A 17,610-nucleotide genomic window follows, 5' to 3' on the forward strand; every position below is an offset into this window, starting at 1 on the left:
TACGATATTCCAAGCAGTAGTCAAGCACTGAAGAGCCGTAAACATTTTTTGTCGACAACAATAAAAAAAATCGTACGAGCGATTTCGCACACTAATTCTATTTGTGCTCGTTGGCAACGCCTACAGTTTCCGTAGCTGAAAAAGCCAGTGAATTGTCACACGCAATCTGATGTAACTCCTAACTAGTGATATTGTTTGGGTGATTTTACCTGTTGGTCCTCGCGGTGTTTAATTCCTCACCCGAATCATTGAGCTTAAAACATGAGAATACGGCTGTGCACGATCCACCCTTAATATGATCACTGCGAGCTTCATTTCTATAATACTCGGCTCAATTGTTATAGACCCCAAATTGAGATGGCCCTATTGTCGGAGGACATGAATATGCCCTTACAAAACAACCGATTTCAAGTTTTTTGCCGACTTTGGTTCAAGCTTGATTAAGCTAACCGCAGAAAAAAAAACAGTTTACCTCAAGTACTAGGTACTGTTCTGTTGAAAGTTTATATCGAGTGTTAACTCGTATATTACTGTTTTAATAGCCGAGAAAAAGCGAAAACTGTATAATATGTGTTCGTTTTCCAAAATAGAATCTGGAGTCTGCTCAATTTCTTCTTTTTCATTTGTTTGTAATTTTTTTTATCATTCTTGGTTTCCTGAGAAAAGTGCGCATAATAGTAACATGAAAAAGCATGAATTGTAAATATAACTATTCTCATTAACCAAACAAAGAAATATGAGAATCAAAGAGTGACTTTTATTGAGTATATTTTACAAAGTTCCTTTAAGAAACTTCCAAAACCTTACTGTTTACAAGCTCATAGTTAAGATTACATTTGTTATTACCAACTTCCTTCCTAAATCAAATCGAGTCTCGAAAGAAATTGCAGACTGAATAAGTATGATGCAATAAAATTGATTCCTTGAGCAGAAATTTTTGACAAAGAGAGACCACTCTCTTAAATTAAATCATGGACTTATTGCAATTCGAGAAAAAATCGAGGAACAATTAGTAGTAAATAAAAAACAAAGCGGAAATTGCCTTCAATTTTGTTAAGATGATAGTTTTAACCTTGACTTAGAGGTAAATACTTCAAATGATCCAGAAAGGAATTTGGATATACAAGCTTTTACTCGATAGTGTATGTTCCAATTTAATCGAGCTCTCGCTGAAGGTTATAGAAAAAGAAACATTAGATCCAAAATAACTAAGAAAACTTATATATTCACACCATGAACAAGTCACACGCTTTCTGGCAGCAATCGCAGTTTTAGCATGAAATATTCATAAGTTTAAATCATTCCAGGAACATCAAATGCCATGGAAATTGTCAAGCCACTTCGTAAAATAAAGTATAGAAGACTCTATCTGTCAAACTTATGCAATCAAATATATCAAAATCGGGTATTTTTGGACCCTGAACGCTGTTTTTAGTAAGACTGGTTGCTTTTTATTCTGCCCAACACGCGATCTCTATCAACACTGATTATATTCTTTTATTTTTTTCCGATCATTCTATCGAACTGCATGTCGTGTACTTCATTTTTTTCTGTATCTATATCTTCCAGACTCATTCTCAGTTCAGTTTGCTGGGGTATAATTTTGACCTTAAGAAGAGTTTCGTCGTCGATCTTCCATTTAACATCTCCTATCATCGTCAGCGAGAACCTATAAATGAAACCAGGGGCGGATCTCGGACTTTCTCGAGGGGGGGCGGATTTTCAAAAAATTTTTGAAATTTTTGTCGACCTTTTTTTTCCAGCTCTCCCAAAGCACTGTTTTGTTACTGATTTGGCCAAAATTTGGGTCGGCAGCGGGTCGAATCCCTGAGGAAGGGAGCGTCCCCCCCCCCAAAAAAAAATCCGCCCCTGAATGAAACCAAAAATGGCACTCATTCAAAATATGGCCTCATTACAAACTTCGTTTAGAAGTATGACCCCAAAACTTCTTTTATTGTTCCAGAAACAAGTCTTTCCAATCCATTTTTAAATTAACGTAAATAGCTGATTGTTGGTAATTAAACAGGAATCGAATCAGAAAATTGTACATACGGCACAGGTCAAGGTCCGCGAATGGAGGAAACACTTTGTAAGTCACACCGCATACCGTTTTTACATCAAAACATTCAGTCAAACCGCGGGTTATAATCGCGCCGTTCAGTCTTTTCTTAACCCGCGCCGCCAAAATTTTTTCCTAAGTCACGCCACCAAAATATTCTCTTAAGTTAACGGGTGTCACCAGCTTTTTTTGAGTCACGCCGCTATTTCTTTCTTAGTCACCCTAGAGTTTTGAAAACAGCACAGCGAGACTTTAAAATTCTGACTGAGTCGAGCATTTTAAGATGATAGGAAAGGATCGTAGACAAAAATCGAGAACCGATACTGCGCAGAAAAGTTTGATTGAGAAACATTATTAAATAAACAAGAAAATTGACCTATAACTATACTTAAAAAAAACGAAAATAAAACATCTGTAAGTATGAATACGATTTTATCTTAAAAACTAAGGACAATAAAGCATGCGATATTTTTCAGTCACGTTACGGCTTCTAAGATACAGGATGTAACGTCGTGCCGCAAAAACCTTTCCTTAAACCACATGGCAAAATTTTATCTTAAGTCACGCTGCAGCTCAAAGTCTATTTTGAATCGCGCCGCCGAAGTATTTTCTAAAGTCGCACCACCAGTCTTTTCTATACTGGGACCGCCAGTTTTTTCTGAAGTCGCACTGCCAGTTTTTTTTCCTAAATTGCGCGGCCAAAGTTTTTGTTAAGCCGCGCCACTAGAGTGAACTGCATTTAAAGATTCGCCGAGAGAGTCCATGCATTAGGTTTTACTCAGTATTTTAAGAAAAAAACACTATTTTTTTGAATATGGCTAGAAAATAAAGTCTATATGCTTAGAAAATTAACTACAAAAAAAACTTAGTGGTTCAAAATTGGCATCTTTTTTTGACAAAACAAAATTTATCTTATCATGCGAAAACATGAAAATAATAAATTTTGATTCTTACAAAATTCATAGTCACTTTTGATTTCTCTGTACAAAAAATCTGCCATGACTACGTTATTACAGAAATATACAAATTTTGGCATCCAAGTTTTTTCGGAAATTGTTTTTTTTTCTAAATCATAGAACAGATTTTGCAACAAAAAACTCTCCCCAGAAATTTGAAGATTTTAGTTCGGGAAGTATTTCTAGCCATGTAAAAGAATACTTATTATACATTTTTCATCTACAAAAACTGTTTAATAAGCAGTTTTCTTTACACTCAATGTATGACATTGTATGATGAGCAATTTTCTTGTATGAAGTTGTATGACAAGCATTTTTGTGCATGGAGATCAAACCGGGCGATTTGGTTTTTATTTTGATGACTAGAAGAACAACACCATTGACTAGAAGAAATATTTTTAGTCAATCAGCCGGAAACCTATGCCGGAAGTTTAGCTTTTAGGCAGACAAGTGCTCATCGAACTAGATCCCTTTAAACTATGACCAACTAGCATGCTCAAATTGCAAACCGCAGCGCTAAAATTGTATCTTGTTGCGCCACTAAAAATATTATGACTTTTTTTTCAATTAATCACTGGGAAAATTTTTAATGTGAAGTTCTATATGGTGTACGAAGAACATCGTCGAAAATTTTTTTTTTTCAATCCTAGCATTTTTCTAGAAATAAGTTTTGTGACGGGATAAAAGTTCCATATTCAGCAGAAAAATGATGTCAAATGTTCAAGCTTCGAAGTATGCCATATCTCTACATGTATAGTTCCATCACTATGATCATTAAGAACTTCAACTCATTCCCGTATTTTTGCGTGAGATAGTTATAGGATGTGTTACGCTGAAAATAAAATACCTGTAGAAGGTAGATATATCTTCGGGGCAAACAGGCGGCTTGCAAATCAGGTCGACACAAACGTTGGTTTCTATAAAAAAGAAATGATATTCGCGTAAAGATTACTTGAATAAATGTAGCTATTTCTCAAAACTTCCAAACTATCTAAAACAAATATTTTAAGCAAAACATTGAAACTCGTATATGAGTTGAATCACAAAACCTCCACCCAGTGGCGTGCGCAGAAGTTTTTCAAGGGGGGGGGGGGGGGGGGGTTCGCGGTTTTTCAAAAAAAAATTGAAAATTTTGTGCAGCTTTTTTGTAGGTCGATCAATTTGATTTTCCGAGCTCTGCGAATATTCTCTGCACCCCAGGCAAATTTTGCAAATTTTGATCGCTTTTAAAAAAGTTTGACCAAAAAACAATTTAGCAACCAGAAAAATTTAACAACCAGAAATGAGGGAGAAGGGGGAGGTTAGGTGGTCGCAGTGATCGCCACCCCTTCTCGGCACGATACTGAGTGTATCCCGTGTGACTCAAACTAAATTTAAATTGAATACTTTTGACTGACAAAAAAAATGGACAATTGAGGCAGTTTTGAAAAGTTTTGACTTCAACCAATTTAGTACCAACTAATAAAAGGGCTTCCCTGCAGATAGCCAGGGGTTCGATTATCTGAAAAGGGGTAATTCCCTTCCTTCATACGATATCCGTACAACGTGAGGCGTCAGTTTGTCAATTGGTCGAAAAAAAAACTGTCAAAGCTGTCCGCTCAAATGGTCTTTTACGACCATTTGTCGAATTGTCACCCCAAGTTGGACCTCTGGTTTTTGGCTGTAAAGTTGGATTAAGTAATTGGAAGTAAAAACATAGAAGCAAATATGAAGTGGAGTTTGAGGAGAGCTGGCATTTTTTTCGGTGGATAGCGAAAACTTCAGAGCCGGTTTCTTTGTCACTCCAACTATGAATTAAAAAACCTGATTTATCGAGTAATCAGCTTCAATGATGATTAACACACTCGCAAATAAAAACTGACAGTATTTCATAAAAAATACTCTTTACATGGGTGATAATCTAACGAACTTTGTTTTAGGTAAAACAATTGTAGCCAGAAATATTTGAATTCACTTCTGATGTTCATATCTTCTACTGCAGACTTGCGCCGTAAAATAACTATCACATAAACATAAGAGACCAGGGGCGGATTTAGGGGGGGGGCGGACACCCTCCCCCTCCTCAGAGATTCGACCCCCTGCCGACCCAAAGGGTCCCTCTTTGGTACTTTTTAAGAAATTCATTTTTGGCCGACCGACCTTTAAATTTTTCTAAAGGCGCCTTTGGCTCCAATATATACTAATTTTGAGGGGGGAGCGCGCGCTGAAAAAAAAACGTAATTTTTTGGTCAAAATTTTCCAAAAAGTGCCTAAAATTGCCTTTTTTAGACTTTTTTCAAAATTTTGCCTGCGGTGCACAAAATTTGGACAATACAGGGACTGCTTAGGGAGAGCTCGAAAAATCACAATTCGGTCGACCTAAAATAAAGGTCGACAAATTTTCGAAAACTTTTTGAAAATCCGCCCTCCTCGAGAAAATCCTAGATCCGCCCCTGTAACAGACCATAAAAGTTTACCTTAATATACAATTCAAGTTTATTCTAGCACAGTACCACGTTCCCTTCAAGGCAGCATTTTTTAAAACTAGTTTACATATGTAATTTTGAGAATAACGATAGATTTCACTCAGAACTTTTTGTTTGAGTTCTGATGTAAGCTGCAATATTTATGAAATGATTAATTTCAAATCTCAATTAGCTCAATTAGCTAGCTATGGTACCACCAGACAACTTTACAAGAGTCGCATACCCATAATTCCTCCAGAAAAAGTGCCGCTTTAGAACTCCCAGCCTGGCTTTCATAGGACGCTGATTTCTAATCTTGAATTTGACTAATTTTTCCCTGTATTCAGCCAGCGCTGCTTGCAATACGCCTCCCCCTGACAATTCTTCCTACTGGGTGTTTTATTGGGCCTCCAAGTTTTAGCCGTTCTTTACTCTTTTCTGTCGGCGGAACTACTTCGGACCCCCTGATCTTCCATGCTCGAGTCATCTGACGCACACGTCATTCCACGTCTTTCTCTATTTTATTTGCGTTCCTCTTTTGGGTTTCGTAAGCTGTCGTCTGAGTTTCTTCTCTCCTCGCTTCTCGTACGATGAGTTTTCGTTTTTCTGATTTTTTCCGTATGACTTCCTTTTGAGTTTTGAGAGTAGCTGCTAATTTTGGCCTTCTGTGTTAAATTTTGAGCATTTCATTTTCTTTTGACATGACGTTCGTTTGGCTCTGTTGAAAAAGTTCGTTTGGAATTTCTGTATCAGCTTGCTCGAGCTGTTGGCGCAATCATTCCTCTCCATCCAATTCAATTTCCTCTAGTTGTTCCTGTTTTCTTGCTTTGAAAATATTTCTCGCTGGCTCCGCATTTGGGCTTTTGCGAGATCCTTGCGTTGTTTCGTTGAACAAATTCGGTTTTCGTTTAAGCACCACCATAACTCGTTCCACCAGTTGGTTTGAAAGTAGAGTCTGTTTGGGACGCTATTCTCCCTTTCAGAGGTTTGGTGAGTAGTTTTTCATCATTTTCTGTTCTCATCTGCCGTAGTGTCATCATCTAGGAGAGTTTGGTTGTATATTTTCTTTGTCTTCGATGAGCCATCTCTATCAAGAGTATATCAGTTCTTCCTTGAAATCTGAATTTGATTATCAAGTGAGATCTTCGATTCGGTTGATGTCATTTTCTGGCACTTCTCGTGGTTCCTCATTCCATTTCGCGTTTGCTTCCAGTAGATTCTTGAGCGCTTTCATTCAATCAATCTTCTTATCTCGCTGTGGACAATTATTGTTAAAAATGGCAATTTTGTCCCGACTCGAAGTTCCTTTTCTGACGGTTTTGGGTTTTTTTGACTGGTCAATCGTTCGTTTGAGTTGAGATGCCAACATGTCGGATCGGTTCAAGTATTTTTTAGCTGAACGACCATTTTTTCTATATAATTTTGCCCCCAATTTTCTGAACTTCGTTTATCGCTAGTCTCCCAAAAAGTGCTTGGAATGGCGATACTCAAAATGATTTTTGTTTCTTCTATCTGAGATACCGAACGATCGTAGTGAGACAAATTTTTATTGAGTTTTTTTGTTTTTGTCGAGTAACATCAAACCAAGTTTTCACTTTAAAACCTAAGTTGATTGTTTGACTAATTCGCACCCTCTGTGGTCCTCAACTATCCCCAATTTTGCAGAATTTTATATTCGGAACTAGATTTTTGGAACTAGACAGATTGTTATCTTCGAATCTTCAGAAATATTTGAGCTTAACCGTTTCTGGTATACAGTTAGTGTCTGTATATTTTCATAGAAGTTTCACCGTTACTTTTCTACTAGTTGATTTAATGGTTTTTACCGACGGAATACTCGAAAATTGGTCTATAGCTACCAGCAGGTGTAATATTTCTCCTGATGGTTTCTTAACGAGCACGCATAATCTAGTTGTAGTTCTTGACCCGGCAGCGTCAGCAGTGGTAAAAGTTTTGCGTCGTCTTTTGAGATTAGGTAATTAGCGTTCTTACGCTACCTAGTGCAGCTCTACAATCCTCTGCAAGGTTTACTGTGTGTTTGTGCATGTGGGCGACCACAGGTATTGCGACACGCCCAACAATACTTCCTGGTCTGGATTCCCTTTAAGTGTTCGTTTCATGACAGCGGGATGTAGCTGCATTGAGACCGCAAGACGCTTGTCGACCAACATGAAGTTGACGATAACTGCCAACTGGTTCCAGAGTGGGTTTGTGTATGGTCCCATGAGTTCAAACCCCTGGTTGTCACCTCTTTCAACCACTATTCTAAGTGTTTCCATCCACGCGTCTTCAGAGCTGAGTTCCACTAGTAGACTTTTGCCGAACATTCTCGAAAGATTTGAAATGCTTTCTTCTCCCAGCTGCTCCAACAGCCGAAAGTTATCCTTCCAAATTAAGTAGCTAATTCGGCGTGGTGGTTCTTTGAGGTTAATTTCATCAGTGTCCATTTCGCTTTCTTCAGTGATAGTGAGATGGACTCCCATCACTTGGATTGGGTCTTGGGTGGGAGTCTCCGATTTGGCCTGAATTTCTCCGAATGAAATTTCTTCTATAGTAGCCTCTAGTTCGCGGTCATTACTGGGTATTTGGCTAGATCCCTCAAATAATTTTCAGAATTACAGCAGTTGGTTGCCCGCTTCTCTTTCATCTTCGTTGGATAGGTTCATTTGTTTTTGCATTATGGTTGTCTCGTTTCACTCTCCGAGCTACCCTGAATCTTAATGCTTCCTCTGATTTTTTTGTGTTCTTTGGAGGGTTTCAGTCTCAAGGACCTCTTCCAGCCTGGCTCCATCAAGCTTTTGTCACTTCTCTCTCTCCTCCATTTTTTTGGATGCGTCCGACCGAAAATCATAATTTTTGTGTTCTTTGCTGAATTTCCGTTTGAATCCTTTTTATCTTTTTTTATTGATTTCTTGCCACCTAAGTTCCGAGTTTAAAATGTATGAAATTTTTCATTTGCCATCAAGAGCTATTGTTTTGCAGTTTTGTAGATCGATTTAATTCGTTCCGGTCGCGCTCCATACGTTTTTGACCAATTTGGTAGCTCTAGCCCCTGTTGGATGACGTGTTGAGTACTTCACTTGTTCCCAACCTTCTAGATTGTTCTGAAAAGTTTTCGTTCCGGTTGACCAAAACAATTTCTGCTCGCCTACAGCTCATGCAGTCATCTACTCTGTGAAAGGCATCAATTGCCCTAACTACAAAATTTTTGTCTAGTTTGGATTCGATCCACGGGTCCACACTTGGTTGACCGGATAGATAACTTAATATCCCCATATTCTTGCTCGGATTGTCAACGGTTTTAAACTGATAGTGCTACAACCTATCTAAACAACGGTTCAGTTAAGAAGATTATCTTTCTTACTTGACCTATTTCCGTCCGGCGCCGAGGTTAGGGATTTATGATCAGTTGCAATAGTATTTTTTAAGTCGAGGAGAAATTGTAATTACCTACAGCGCAAAAAACAGTATCAAGTACCTATATACAGCATTCGTTCGTCGAAAATTTTGTTCGTCGTTTCAATTCGTTCGTCGAATATTTCGTTTCTTTCTGGTGTTTGGAAATCAGGAGACGAATCATATTGGTACCCATTCCTTCTCTTTTTTGTTCTAAAGAGTTCTTAGTCCAGTACAGCCAAAAAAACTTGATTCCTGTTTTTTGTGTCGTAATATTGTACTTGACAATTTTTTTCAACTGCTAACTTATTGTTTTCAAAGATAACTAAGAGTTAGTCTCCCCATTTGAAATTTCTCACGGGACGTTTCATTTTTAAAATTTTTCTTTTGGTTTTCTTCTTTTAGTAGCGGTCTTTGTTTTTCATTTTGACTCGTAGCGTTTAGTAAAAACTTAGAAAGATGATTTAAACTACTTAAAAACGACAGGAGTTTTTTTGAATGTTCTTGCGTGGCTGAATTTTGACATAGCTTAAATTTTTGTGATTTTTGATGAAACCGCCGATATTGATAGGCGGTGACTCAACTAACCTACTTCGGTTTTAAAAAATTTTGCCTTGCGAAATCTTAAATGTTGAGTTTTCTCCAGTTGGAATTTTTCATATTTTTGCTAACAAGTTTATCCATGGTTTTTTGGAGTTTGGCCGGCAGGTCCGCTGAAGTTTAAAAACCCGTTAAGAATCTAAAGAATCCCGTTGTGTTACCACTTCCTGTGTTCAAATTACTAACTAACAATTTGAACATTTTTAACTAAAAGTATGCAAATTTCAAGTCCAGTACAGTAAAGCATAACAAACCGATTTTCTCTTCAGAAAAAATTTGGCTCACAACGTCGAACAGTCTGTCAATATTTGCCTTTTTTTTTTGTTGTTGAACGATTGCCGGTTCATTGATTTGGCATCTAATGCGAAAGTGATCGAATCATTTTTTTCAAGCAATGAGATGAAGCAGTCATGGTTACACTTGTTTAATTTCTCGATGTGTCCCTCCGGTAACAGTTTTTGTCAATACAATTTGAATTTTAACCTGAATTGTGAAAACGAATTCTCCTCCTTTTTTCTTGAATTGGGCAAAAGCGATATTTGAACTTCGAAATAACTATATGAGCTACCCTGTCGTTATAACAGTTGTTGAAGTTTTATTGAAACATTTTATCTCCATTTTTTCTACTGTTTTTATAGTATTACATAAAAACTGGACGACTCCTTTGTGGCTGGCCGTTGTGTGGTAGAGAGATACCTATTTGACCCTGCAATTTAAGTCCCAACATGCATCTGTTTTTTCTTTCTGAGACAAAAAAAATTTCACCGTTCATCTCCCACCAAGCCTGCCGATATTTAATATGTTTTCAATGATCTCAGAACGATAATCGGTTGCTTGTTGTAATCGTCATAATTTGCTGCCACATTGAGCTTTTCCGCTTGGCTAAGCCTTGATTTTCGGAATTTATCGCTAACCTTTTTTGTTGTCGCCTAGTTGAGAAACGAAACTGAGCTGCCCGTGTCTACTGTTAGTTGAATTGTCCAATTTTCTAACAGCATTATTGCCTTCAGCGACTTCATTTTATTGGTTTTTGACCTCTTCATTCCTAGACTAGTTAACGGTATGATCGCAAGTTTTTCTTGCGCGTATTTTGAGATTCTTTCTCTACCTTAGATGTTTGATTTAACTGACATAAACTCAAGTTCGTCACAAAAATCAAAATCTACAAATTGAAGATTCATTTTTCATCTGACCTTTCCGAACCTTCAGTTACTTGCTATGATCTACACATGTTTGAAAGTGACTTTGTTTGTTGCAGTTTTTGCATGTCTTCCCCATCGCTGGACAGCTTTTCAAGTACCCTTCTACGAAATCCTTACTGCGTCTGTTACACGGTTTTTTCTGCGTAATTGAAATCGTGTTTCTGTAATTGCTTTGCTTTTTGTTGGAATCCAGTTTTTAGGGCTTTATTTTTCTTCGGTTTGAATTTCCTACTGCCAAGTTAGGTTTTTGTTTGAATGTGGTACCCGTATTCGAAGTAGTTGTTGCTCCTGCAGGTGCTATCGCGTTTATTTTTTGAAATTCCTTTGTTGTCTGTTTACTTTCTTCAAACTTGATAGCCCTGGTGAGCCTCTCCTCTGGTGAAAGAGTGTGAAATGTTAACCTATCTTGAACTGTAATGTTTCTCATATTGGAAATGAACAGATCACGTACTATCTCGTCCTTATGTGAGCGTTTCTTGCCAGCTTATTGGTCGTGTTAACTCGCTTGATTACACAAAGTCAAATTTTTAGGAGTTGATATTGACCAACTTAGATACACATTCTGTCAAATTTTTCTTATCGAAAAAATATTGGAGACAAAATAAAGGTCAATTGGGTTTTGCCTTGATATGCGAGCTTCCTCGCTTTACCAAACTTATCTTGTTTCTATACTGCTGCAATGCTAAAGAAAAAGAACCGATATTGACCAACTTAGATACACAGTCTGTCAAATTTTTCTTATCGAAAAAACATTGGTTGATATTCTGTTAAATAAAGGTGTAGCTTACCCTCCTCTATATATCCAGATATAATTGTTTCACAAAGTGTATCGTTAGCTGGTAATGGGCTCTTGAATTCGCTGCAAAACAGTATTTGTTTTTAATTATATATTACTGAATGAAACTATTTGGGTCTCTAGAAATGTGTTCCAACTAACGCAAGAACGCTTTCATCTGCGCTCAGTTCTCCACCTCCTCCGCTGTCCGTAAAAACACACAACCTAAAGAGCAGAAAACTCTGACAAAATTATACAATTGCAATTGCCATTTACTCAAAAGTTCTGGCTTTTTTGCTATAAGAATAAGGAAAACTTTGAAAAATCCTACTTGATTGTTCTGTTTGACTTCTTTAAGAATTCAGCATCCAGCACTGTAAACATCTTCAGAGGTCCATAATAGTCGGTAGCAGAATTAAGCAGCTGAACCTGAAAAAGTGAACAGTGTTAGTATTACTTTTTCACTTTTCATAAACCAACATACAAATTCTTTGCCTTTTGCAGAAAAAGGGATTTTTTTGCTGCTTCCTTCCACAGTAAAATAGCCGAGGTTGGCTCAAAGTCGCAAAGTCACCCTAAAATGGCTTCCGTAAACCCAATTTGAGAAAAAGGAGGGAGTTGGAAAGAGCCCAATATTATCAGTAACATTCCATCAATCCATCAAACCAAAACTAGGCTCGCGAAGTCGAGCTGAAGATTCGCGTTAATCTACCCACTCATAATAACAGTGGCATTTCTTACATGAATTTTATGATTTATCTGGCTACCGTCCAAAATAGAAACAAAGTATTTGGGGGGAACAGTCGAATCATACTGAGTCGCCTCTAACTCGTCTCCCACAAGGATCGGACCCATTACTTCACTTCCGGTACCATCAAAGAACCTGACTCTGTCATATTGCCCGGCTCCGTCAACTTGCAGCACGATTGGAAGAATATTAGGACACAATTTGAGATTACCAGAATGGGTGACATCGAAGTGGCCTGTAATCAAAAATGTGTCGAATGTTACATGCTTCTTCCCTAGCTGAAAAATTTCGACCTTCCTCTTCGTAGTCCCTAACCTATATGTATAGCCTCAGATTCGGTATAATAATGCTTGCTTGCCCCGAAAACGGTTTTTCAAATTTAAATACACTGCATTTATTATAACTGAATCTGCTTGGTTGATGAGAGATTGTTTGATGCCCTAAACTGCTCCTTTTATGCTCAAAAATCTTTCCATCTTAAGCGTGCTTCCCATTGTTGTTGTAAAATGTCTGAGAGAAAGGCTTCGTCGAAAATATGTATCTAAAACCAGTAAAAATGAGGAACATGCCAGTTGGCTTCGAAATTGCTTCGATAATCTCCGTGGGAGACAACTTCTCAGAAACCGAAATAAAGATATGTTTCTTTCATTTTCCTCAGGACGTTTACCGAAAGATCCTTGAATTCGGTTATGCCGCTCAGCATCGAGAGGACAAAGATTTCAACTTATACGCCTCTTAGCTGCGCTTGCTTTTGCACCGCCACTGCATGTAGAAGAGTCATAAAAGTCGTGATCCATAGCTAGCAAATGCCAGAGGGCATCGAAAACTTATTTGAGGATACTTTCGTCGTAAGGGAAAGTGAAACGCTTCACGAAAGAAGGCCAGATTCCGTAGAGCTAAGTGGAGTGTCTATTTCTGTACAATTGACTTCGCGGATTTGAATCGATGTTAGAGATGTCAAACCCAGATATCTGAAATTCATCGAAGCCATCCAAAGACAACGACCATTGCAGGCCTATACTTTATCGCAATTGCAGTCGGGAAAAAAGTACACGTGAGGAAAGAAGGTAACTTTGGGCGTATAAAACGCATAATATGTTCAGCGGTCAATTACAAGGAAATTGAATATTTAAAAGCTATCTCTGTTGATTTTTCATGTAAGCAATTGTTCTGTTTTTGAATTAGTTCTGTTTATGTTTCTCTTTTATTCCTAATGCTAATTGAGATGATAAGGTGTAGTTCAGTTTTCCGAGTTGCATTTCTGCCTAATGTTAATGGGGGGATATTAAAACAAACACTGGGCGGTTTTGTGCGATGGGTATTTGGTACTGTGGGGATTTTTTCTGGGGGATTTAAACCTCGGGCGCATTTAAAGAAATAGTTTCTTCAAACATAATATAGTTGAGTTTTCTTAATCGCAATTTTTTCTAAATAGTTTTATTATAGTATCAAATTTTGTATATGGTTAAGTTGATATTTTTAGTGTTATTGTAAGGAAAAAAGACAAACAAACGCCACTCGAGCGATACCAGAATTAGTAAGTTATTATTCTCAAGTTTAGTTTATTTAGTGCATAGTAATATACATTTTGCTAATACATCCATGTCTTTTTGGGGTTATAAAAAAAGTGTATGTCCGATTAGTATAAAATATCTAAGGAACCGTTTTAGTCGCCTCTCGTTACTATTGCCTGGGGAAGGGAATCAAACTTTTCATTAGTTACGGAAATTGCAACTTGAAAAAATTTGGAAATTGTCAACGCCGAGCTAGAAAATTCAAATTTAAGTTGTTCGACCTTCAAAAATGCGTTTTTTTGTTACAACTACTGAAAGTGGTGAGGAACTATATTCGGATATGTTTGAAACAGTTTTTACCAACAAAATCAGGTACCACAAATTCTCATCAAAATGGGTTGAATAAAATATCAAAATTGAACCTTTGTAGTCAATCTTTGAACTTTAACTGTTTGTCTAAATTGTAGCAAGTGAAGCGAGCGAGTAACGCAAAAAGTTTGTAATTTAAATATATAAAAAATAGTTTTCAATTTAAAAAGTGGTTTTGAAGTTTAGTTTGCGCTGCCCCAAACAGTTGCAAAAGTTGAATCCGAAAAAAAATTATGAAAAAAGATATGAAAATTTTAAAATTGTTTTTGAAAAAAAAATTTGTTGTCTTTTTGTTGGCAATTTTGCAAAGATAATTATATTCAATTTGTAATTGTTTAAACTCCAGTAAGCGTTGAGCTGATTTGTTAAACCCACAAAAACATATCTGTGGTTGGAATTTTTGGTGGCACTTTCACAGCAACTGGCCATTCTTGTTCATAATCTGTTTTTTTTTTCACAATAAAGTTTGTCCGGGGCGTTACATTTTAACACTCCATCTTGCCTTCACCAAAAAGTTGAAATCGGAATACAAAGATGAGACAATTTAAAATTTTTGATCTGAGACGCTGTTTTTGTTTTACTGATATACCGATTTACTGACTTCTCAGTTTCTGCATAGATCTTGCATCGAATCACTCGAATCTATGCAGTAGTAGCTGATTCTAGATCTAACTTGAGTTAAACTTGGAAAACTTGATCTTATCTCAACAAACAATGCAGCTCCCATTGTTTTCCTAAAATCTATTTGCACGAAATAGTTTTACGAAAAAATTTCCTGCTACCTTCATTGTTTTGTCCACAAAGTCTACACAAAATTACAATTTTTGCTAGTTGATCAATCTTAAATAAATAAAATATATGAGAGAAAAAAGATTTTCTCATAATTAATGAGAGAAAAAGTAGCACTGAATTTCCCAGCCTTAAAATTTTTCTTCAAAGTAGCCAAGGACGGATCTAGGATCACCAAAAAAACCCTGTTTTGGCCAAATTTTTTGCGCCGCGTGCATAATTTAAAAAAACAAGCCAAGAAGGCGTTTTAAGGCACTTTTTGGAAAATTTGGACCAAAAAATTGCGTTAGGTGTGTGCCCTTAGAAAAATTCTGGGGTTCCTCACCCAAAAATGGATATCTCAAAATAGTAAAAGGAGGCAGTCGGAGCAACTATTAAAAGACATCCGAGATCTGAGGTTAAAAAATATCCCAAATATAGAAATTAGGCAAAGATGAACACGTGAATACATTTTAAAGTTCTGTGCGTATATTGAGCTTACCAGCAACGGTATAGTTTCTGTTCTGATACGTCAGCCGCGACCTCACGCTGTTCTCATTTCCCAGTGCTGGCGCGTTGACCCAGTATTCAATGAGATAAGTTTCATCAAGTACCATTCCACCCAACTGGAATGATCCCTGGTCATGGGCCACTCCACAAAGCGATCCCGGTGCACATGGCGGCTGTAGTTGAGGCGACACTCTAAAAGTTTGCCAAGAGTTATTCTCCGGACACTTCCATGAGTCCAGCTTGCCAAGTTCTTCTAAGTTTTTCCCCCTTTGGAACTATTTTACTACAGTCAGTTATAAATTGTGAAATGTATGATGCAATTGATTTGCGGGACTTATTTTTCAAGTTTGCGCCACTCAAATCTCGGCATAAGTGAGTATTTTCAGCCGCAAAATATTTCTTGGGCGACGCTATATACTGAATTTGAGGGGAAATACGCGCCAAAAAATATTTTTAAAAATTTCCAAAAATTATCAAAACCGACATTTCCTCCACAAAAATGCCGATGGCGCAGCATTTTTCCAATTTTTCCAAATGAGTTTCATTCAACAAAGCATTAAAAATTCGAAATGATTGACCTAAAAAAGATCGGCAATTTTCTTAATGAAATGGCCTCTTTTAAAGTTTTCTAGAGCATCAACATCTAGAGCAGACAGTGGTATGCTATCAACACGAAACCAATTAGCAATGTCGATTAGGCTGTCATCAAAACTGCTGCAGACAATTGCATATCTAAGCTAAAGATTCGTTTTCTGTATAAATTTGGAAAAACCGCCGTAGTTGCTGGACTCACGGGCTGGGTCGAAGTAGCTAGCACTGTATCAATTAGCGGCAATTGAAGTCTCAAGGTGTCGAGTTTGAACAACGGTCTATAAAAAGAACTTTGAATTGTAGAAAAAAGTTAGAAGAAAATTAGTGAGAGAAAAAAACCGGCATTCAGTATTTGTTTAAATAATTGAACATGTCAAAAAATATAAGTTATCGTCAGGCAGTATTTAAAATAAAAGGAAATTAGCAAGCAATTTTGTCTCGACCACTAAAAGTGCGAAGAATTTTGACTTTGGTGTTTTTTTACTTGTTTTCTGCGCTAATTCATATACCACTATTAATAAAATGTACCACTATTAGTAAAATATTAAATCATTATAAAATATTCAAAGTAACAATGTCGATTAAGCTGTCGTCAAAAACTGCAGCAAACAATTGCTTATGTAAGCTAGAGATTTGTTTTGTGTATATATTTGGAGAAACCGCCTTTCTCATACCGTTCAGAGCAATCCAGAGCAAGCAAATGGATGGCTCCAGGCTTAACTTAGTACTTAGTTTTCAGAAATGTCCTTTTGCCTAACAATGTGGGGGATATTAAAAAGAAGGCAACAAGAAATTATTTTGATGAGTACAGATTATTCCAACCCCGACAAGTATATTAAAATAACTAACTGGTCAACTTTATTCTGAGTTGACATGCTAAAAAAATTTCATCGTTTTTATGGTAGTTGATTTTGCGTTAAAAAAATTTAAAGTGAAAGACAAACCGCATGCAAAGTCTATCCTCGAGGCCTGATTGAAACCGAAACAGGAAAATCAAAAAAAAATTTTTCCTGGAAATAGGTTGTAAAAATGTACTCATAGACGAAAGACCGAAAGATGGCAAACCTCAAATACCCTAAATATCAGGTTTTGATTCCCTAAAAATCTGTGCAATTTAGTCCTACAGTTAAAAAATATATCAAAATTAGGCATCAAGGGGAGATACCTAAAAACAAAAATACTGAAAAGAAAGAAACGTTTGAAACCAGGCTACCAAGAATATTTAAAAGTAGAGAAATATTACAGGATAACAAATTTCGGTTTGCCAATGCACAAATTTAGTTAAGCAATTGTTAACTAACAGAAATGAAAAATACAGAACAGAAAAAATAATTAAAACAGAAAAATTTGTAGTTATCGTTTTCCCTCTTTTTGTTTCTTTTTGTTTCTTTTTTACTTCTTTAATTTTTACATTATTTAAAATTTATTATGTTTTTTTGTTTTTTTTTCCAAATATTTTTGAACGTTTTCAAGTCACTTGCCTTTTTTGTTATGAGAAGAAAAAGACGGGTTCAAATTGAGAGTAACACGAAGATAACTTTTTCGCTACTCACGGTAAAATCAGAACGGGTTGAGTTAAGCTAGAGAAACACCCAAGCCTCATGGCTTTCAGAAATCATTAAGTAAAGAAAGAGCTTAACTTTTTAATGATAATTCAGCATAACTCAACCCCAAGCAG

At 36.7% G+C, this 17,610-nt stretch overlaps 1 protein-coding gene across 1 annotated transcript; it reads right to left on the reverse strand.

The window, feature by feature from the left end:
* Positions 1–1,139: 1,139 nt before the first annotated feature.
* LOC134846805 (uncharacterized) lies at positions 1,140–16,807 on the reverse strand. Its single transcript, XM_063864197.1, has 8 exons — positions 16,782–16,807; positions 15,334–15,533; positions 12,174–12,415; positions 11,764–11,861; positions 11,595–11,657; positions 11,446–11,516; positions 3,863–3,932; positions 1,140–1,669 (listed from the first exon to the last, which is right to left on the reverse strand). The coding sequence occupies exons 1-8, from the start codon at positions 16,805–16,807 to the stop codon at positions 1,498–1,500; spliced, it is 942 nt and encodes a 313-aa protein (XP_063720267.1). The 3' UTR covers positions 1,140–1,497.
* Between the last annotated feature and the right edge of the window lie 803 nt (positions 16,808–17,610).

Source organism: Symsagittifera roscoffensis, chromosome 5, assembly GCF_963678635.1.
Source record: "Symsagittifera roscoffensis chromosome 5, txSymRosc1.1, whole genome shotgun sequence".
NCBI lineage: Eukaryota > Metazoa > Xenacoelomorpha > Acoela > Convolutidae > Symsagittifera > Symsagittifera roscoffensis.

What these genes read in the sequence shown, in the direction of transcription:
- LOC134846805 (XM_063864197.1), bottom strand. Translation starts at nt 16,807, where the DNA reads ATGTCAACTCAGAATAAAGTTGACCA. An exon ending in ACTCAGAATAAAGTTGACCA is followed by an intron (nt 15,534 to 16,781) that starts GTTAGTTATTTT and finishes GCAAACTTTTAG; the next exon opens with AGTGTCGCCTCAACTACAGC. An exon ending in ATCTGGATATATAGAGGAGG is followed by an intron (nt 3,933 to 11,445) that starts GTAAGCTACACC and finishes TCTTTTTTATAG; the next exon opens with AAACCAACGTTTGTGTCGAC.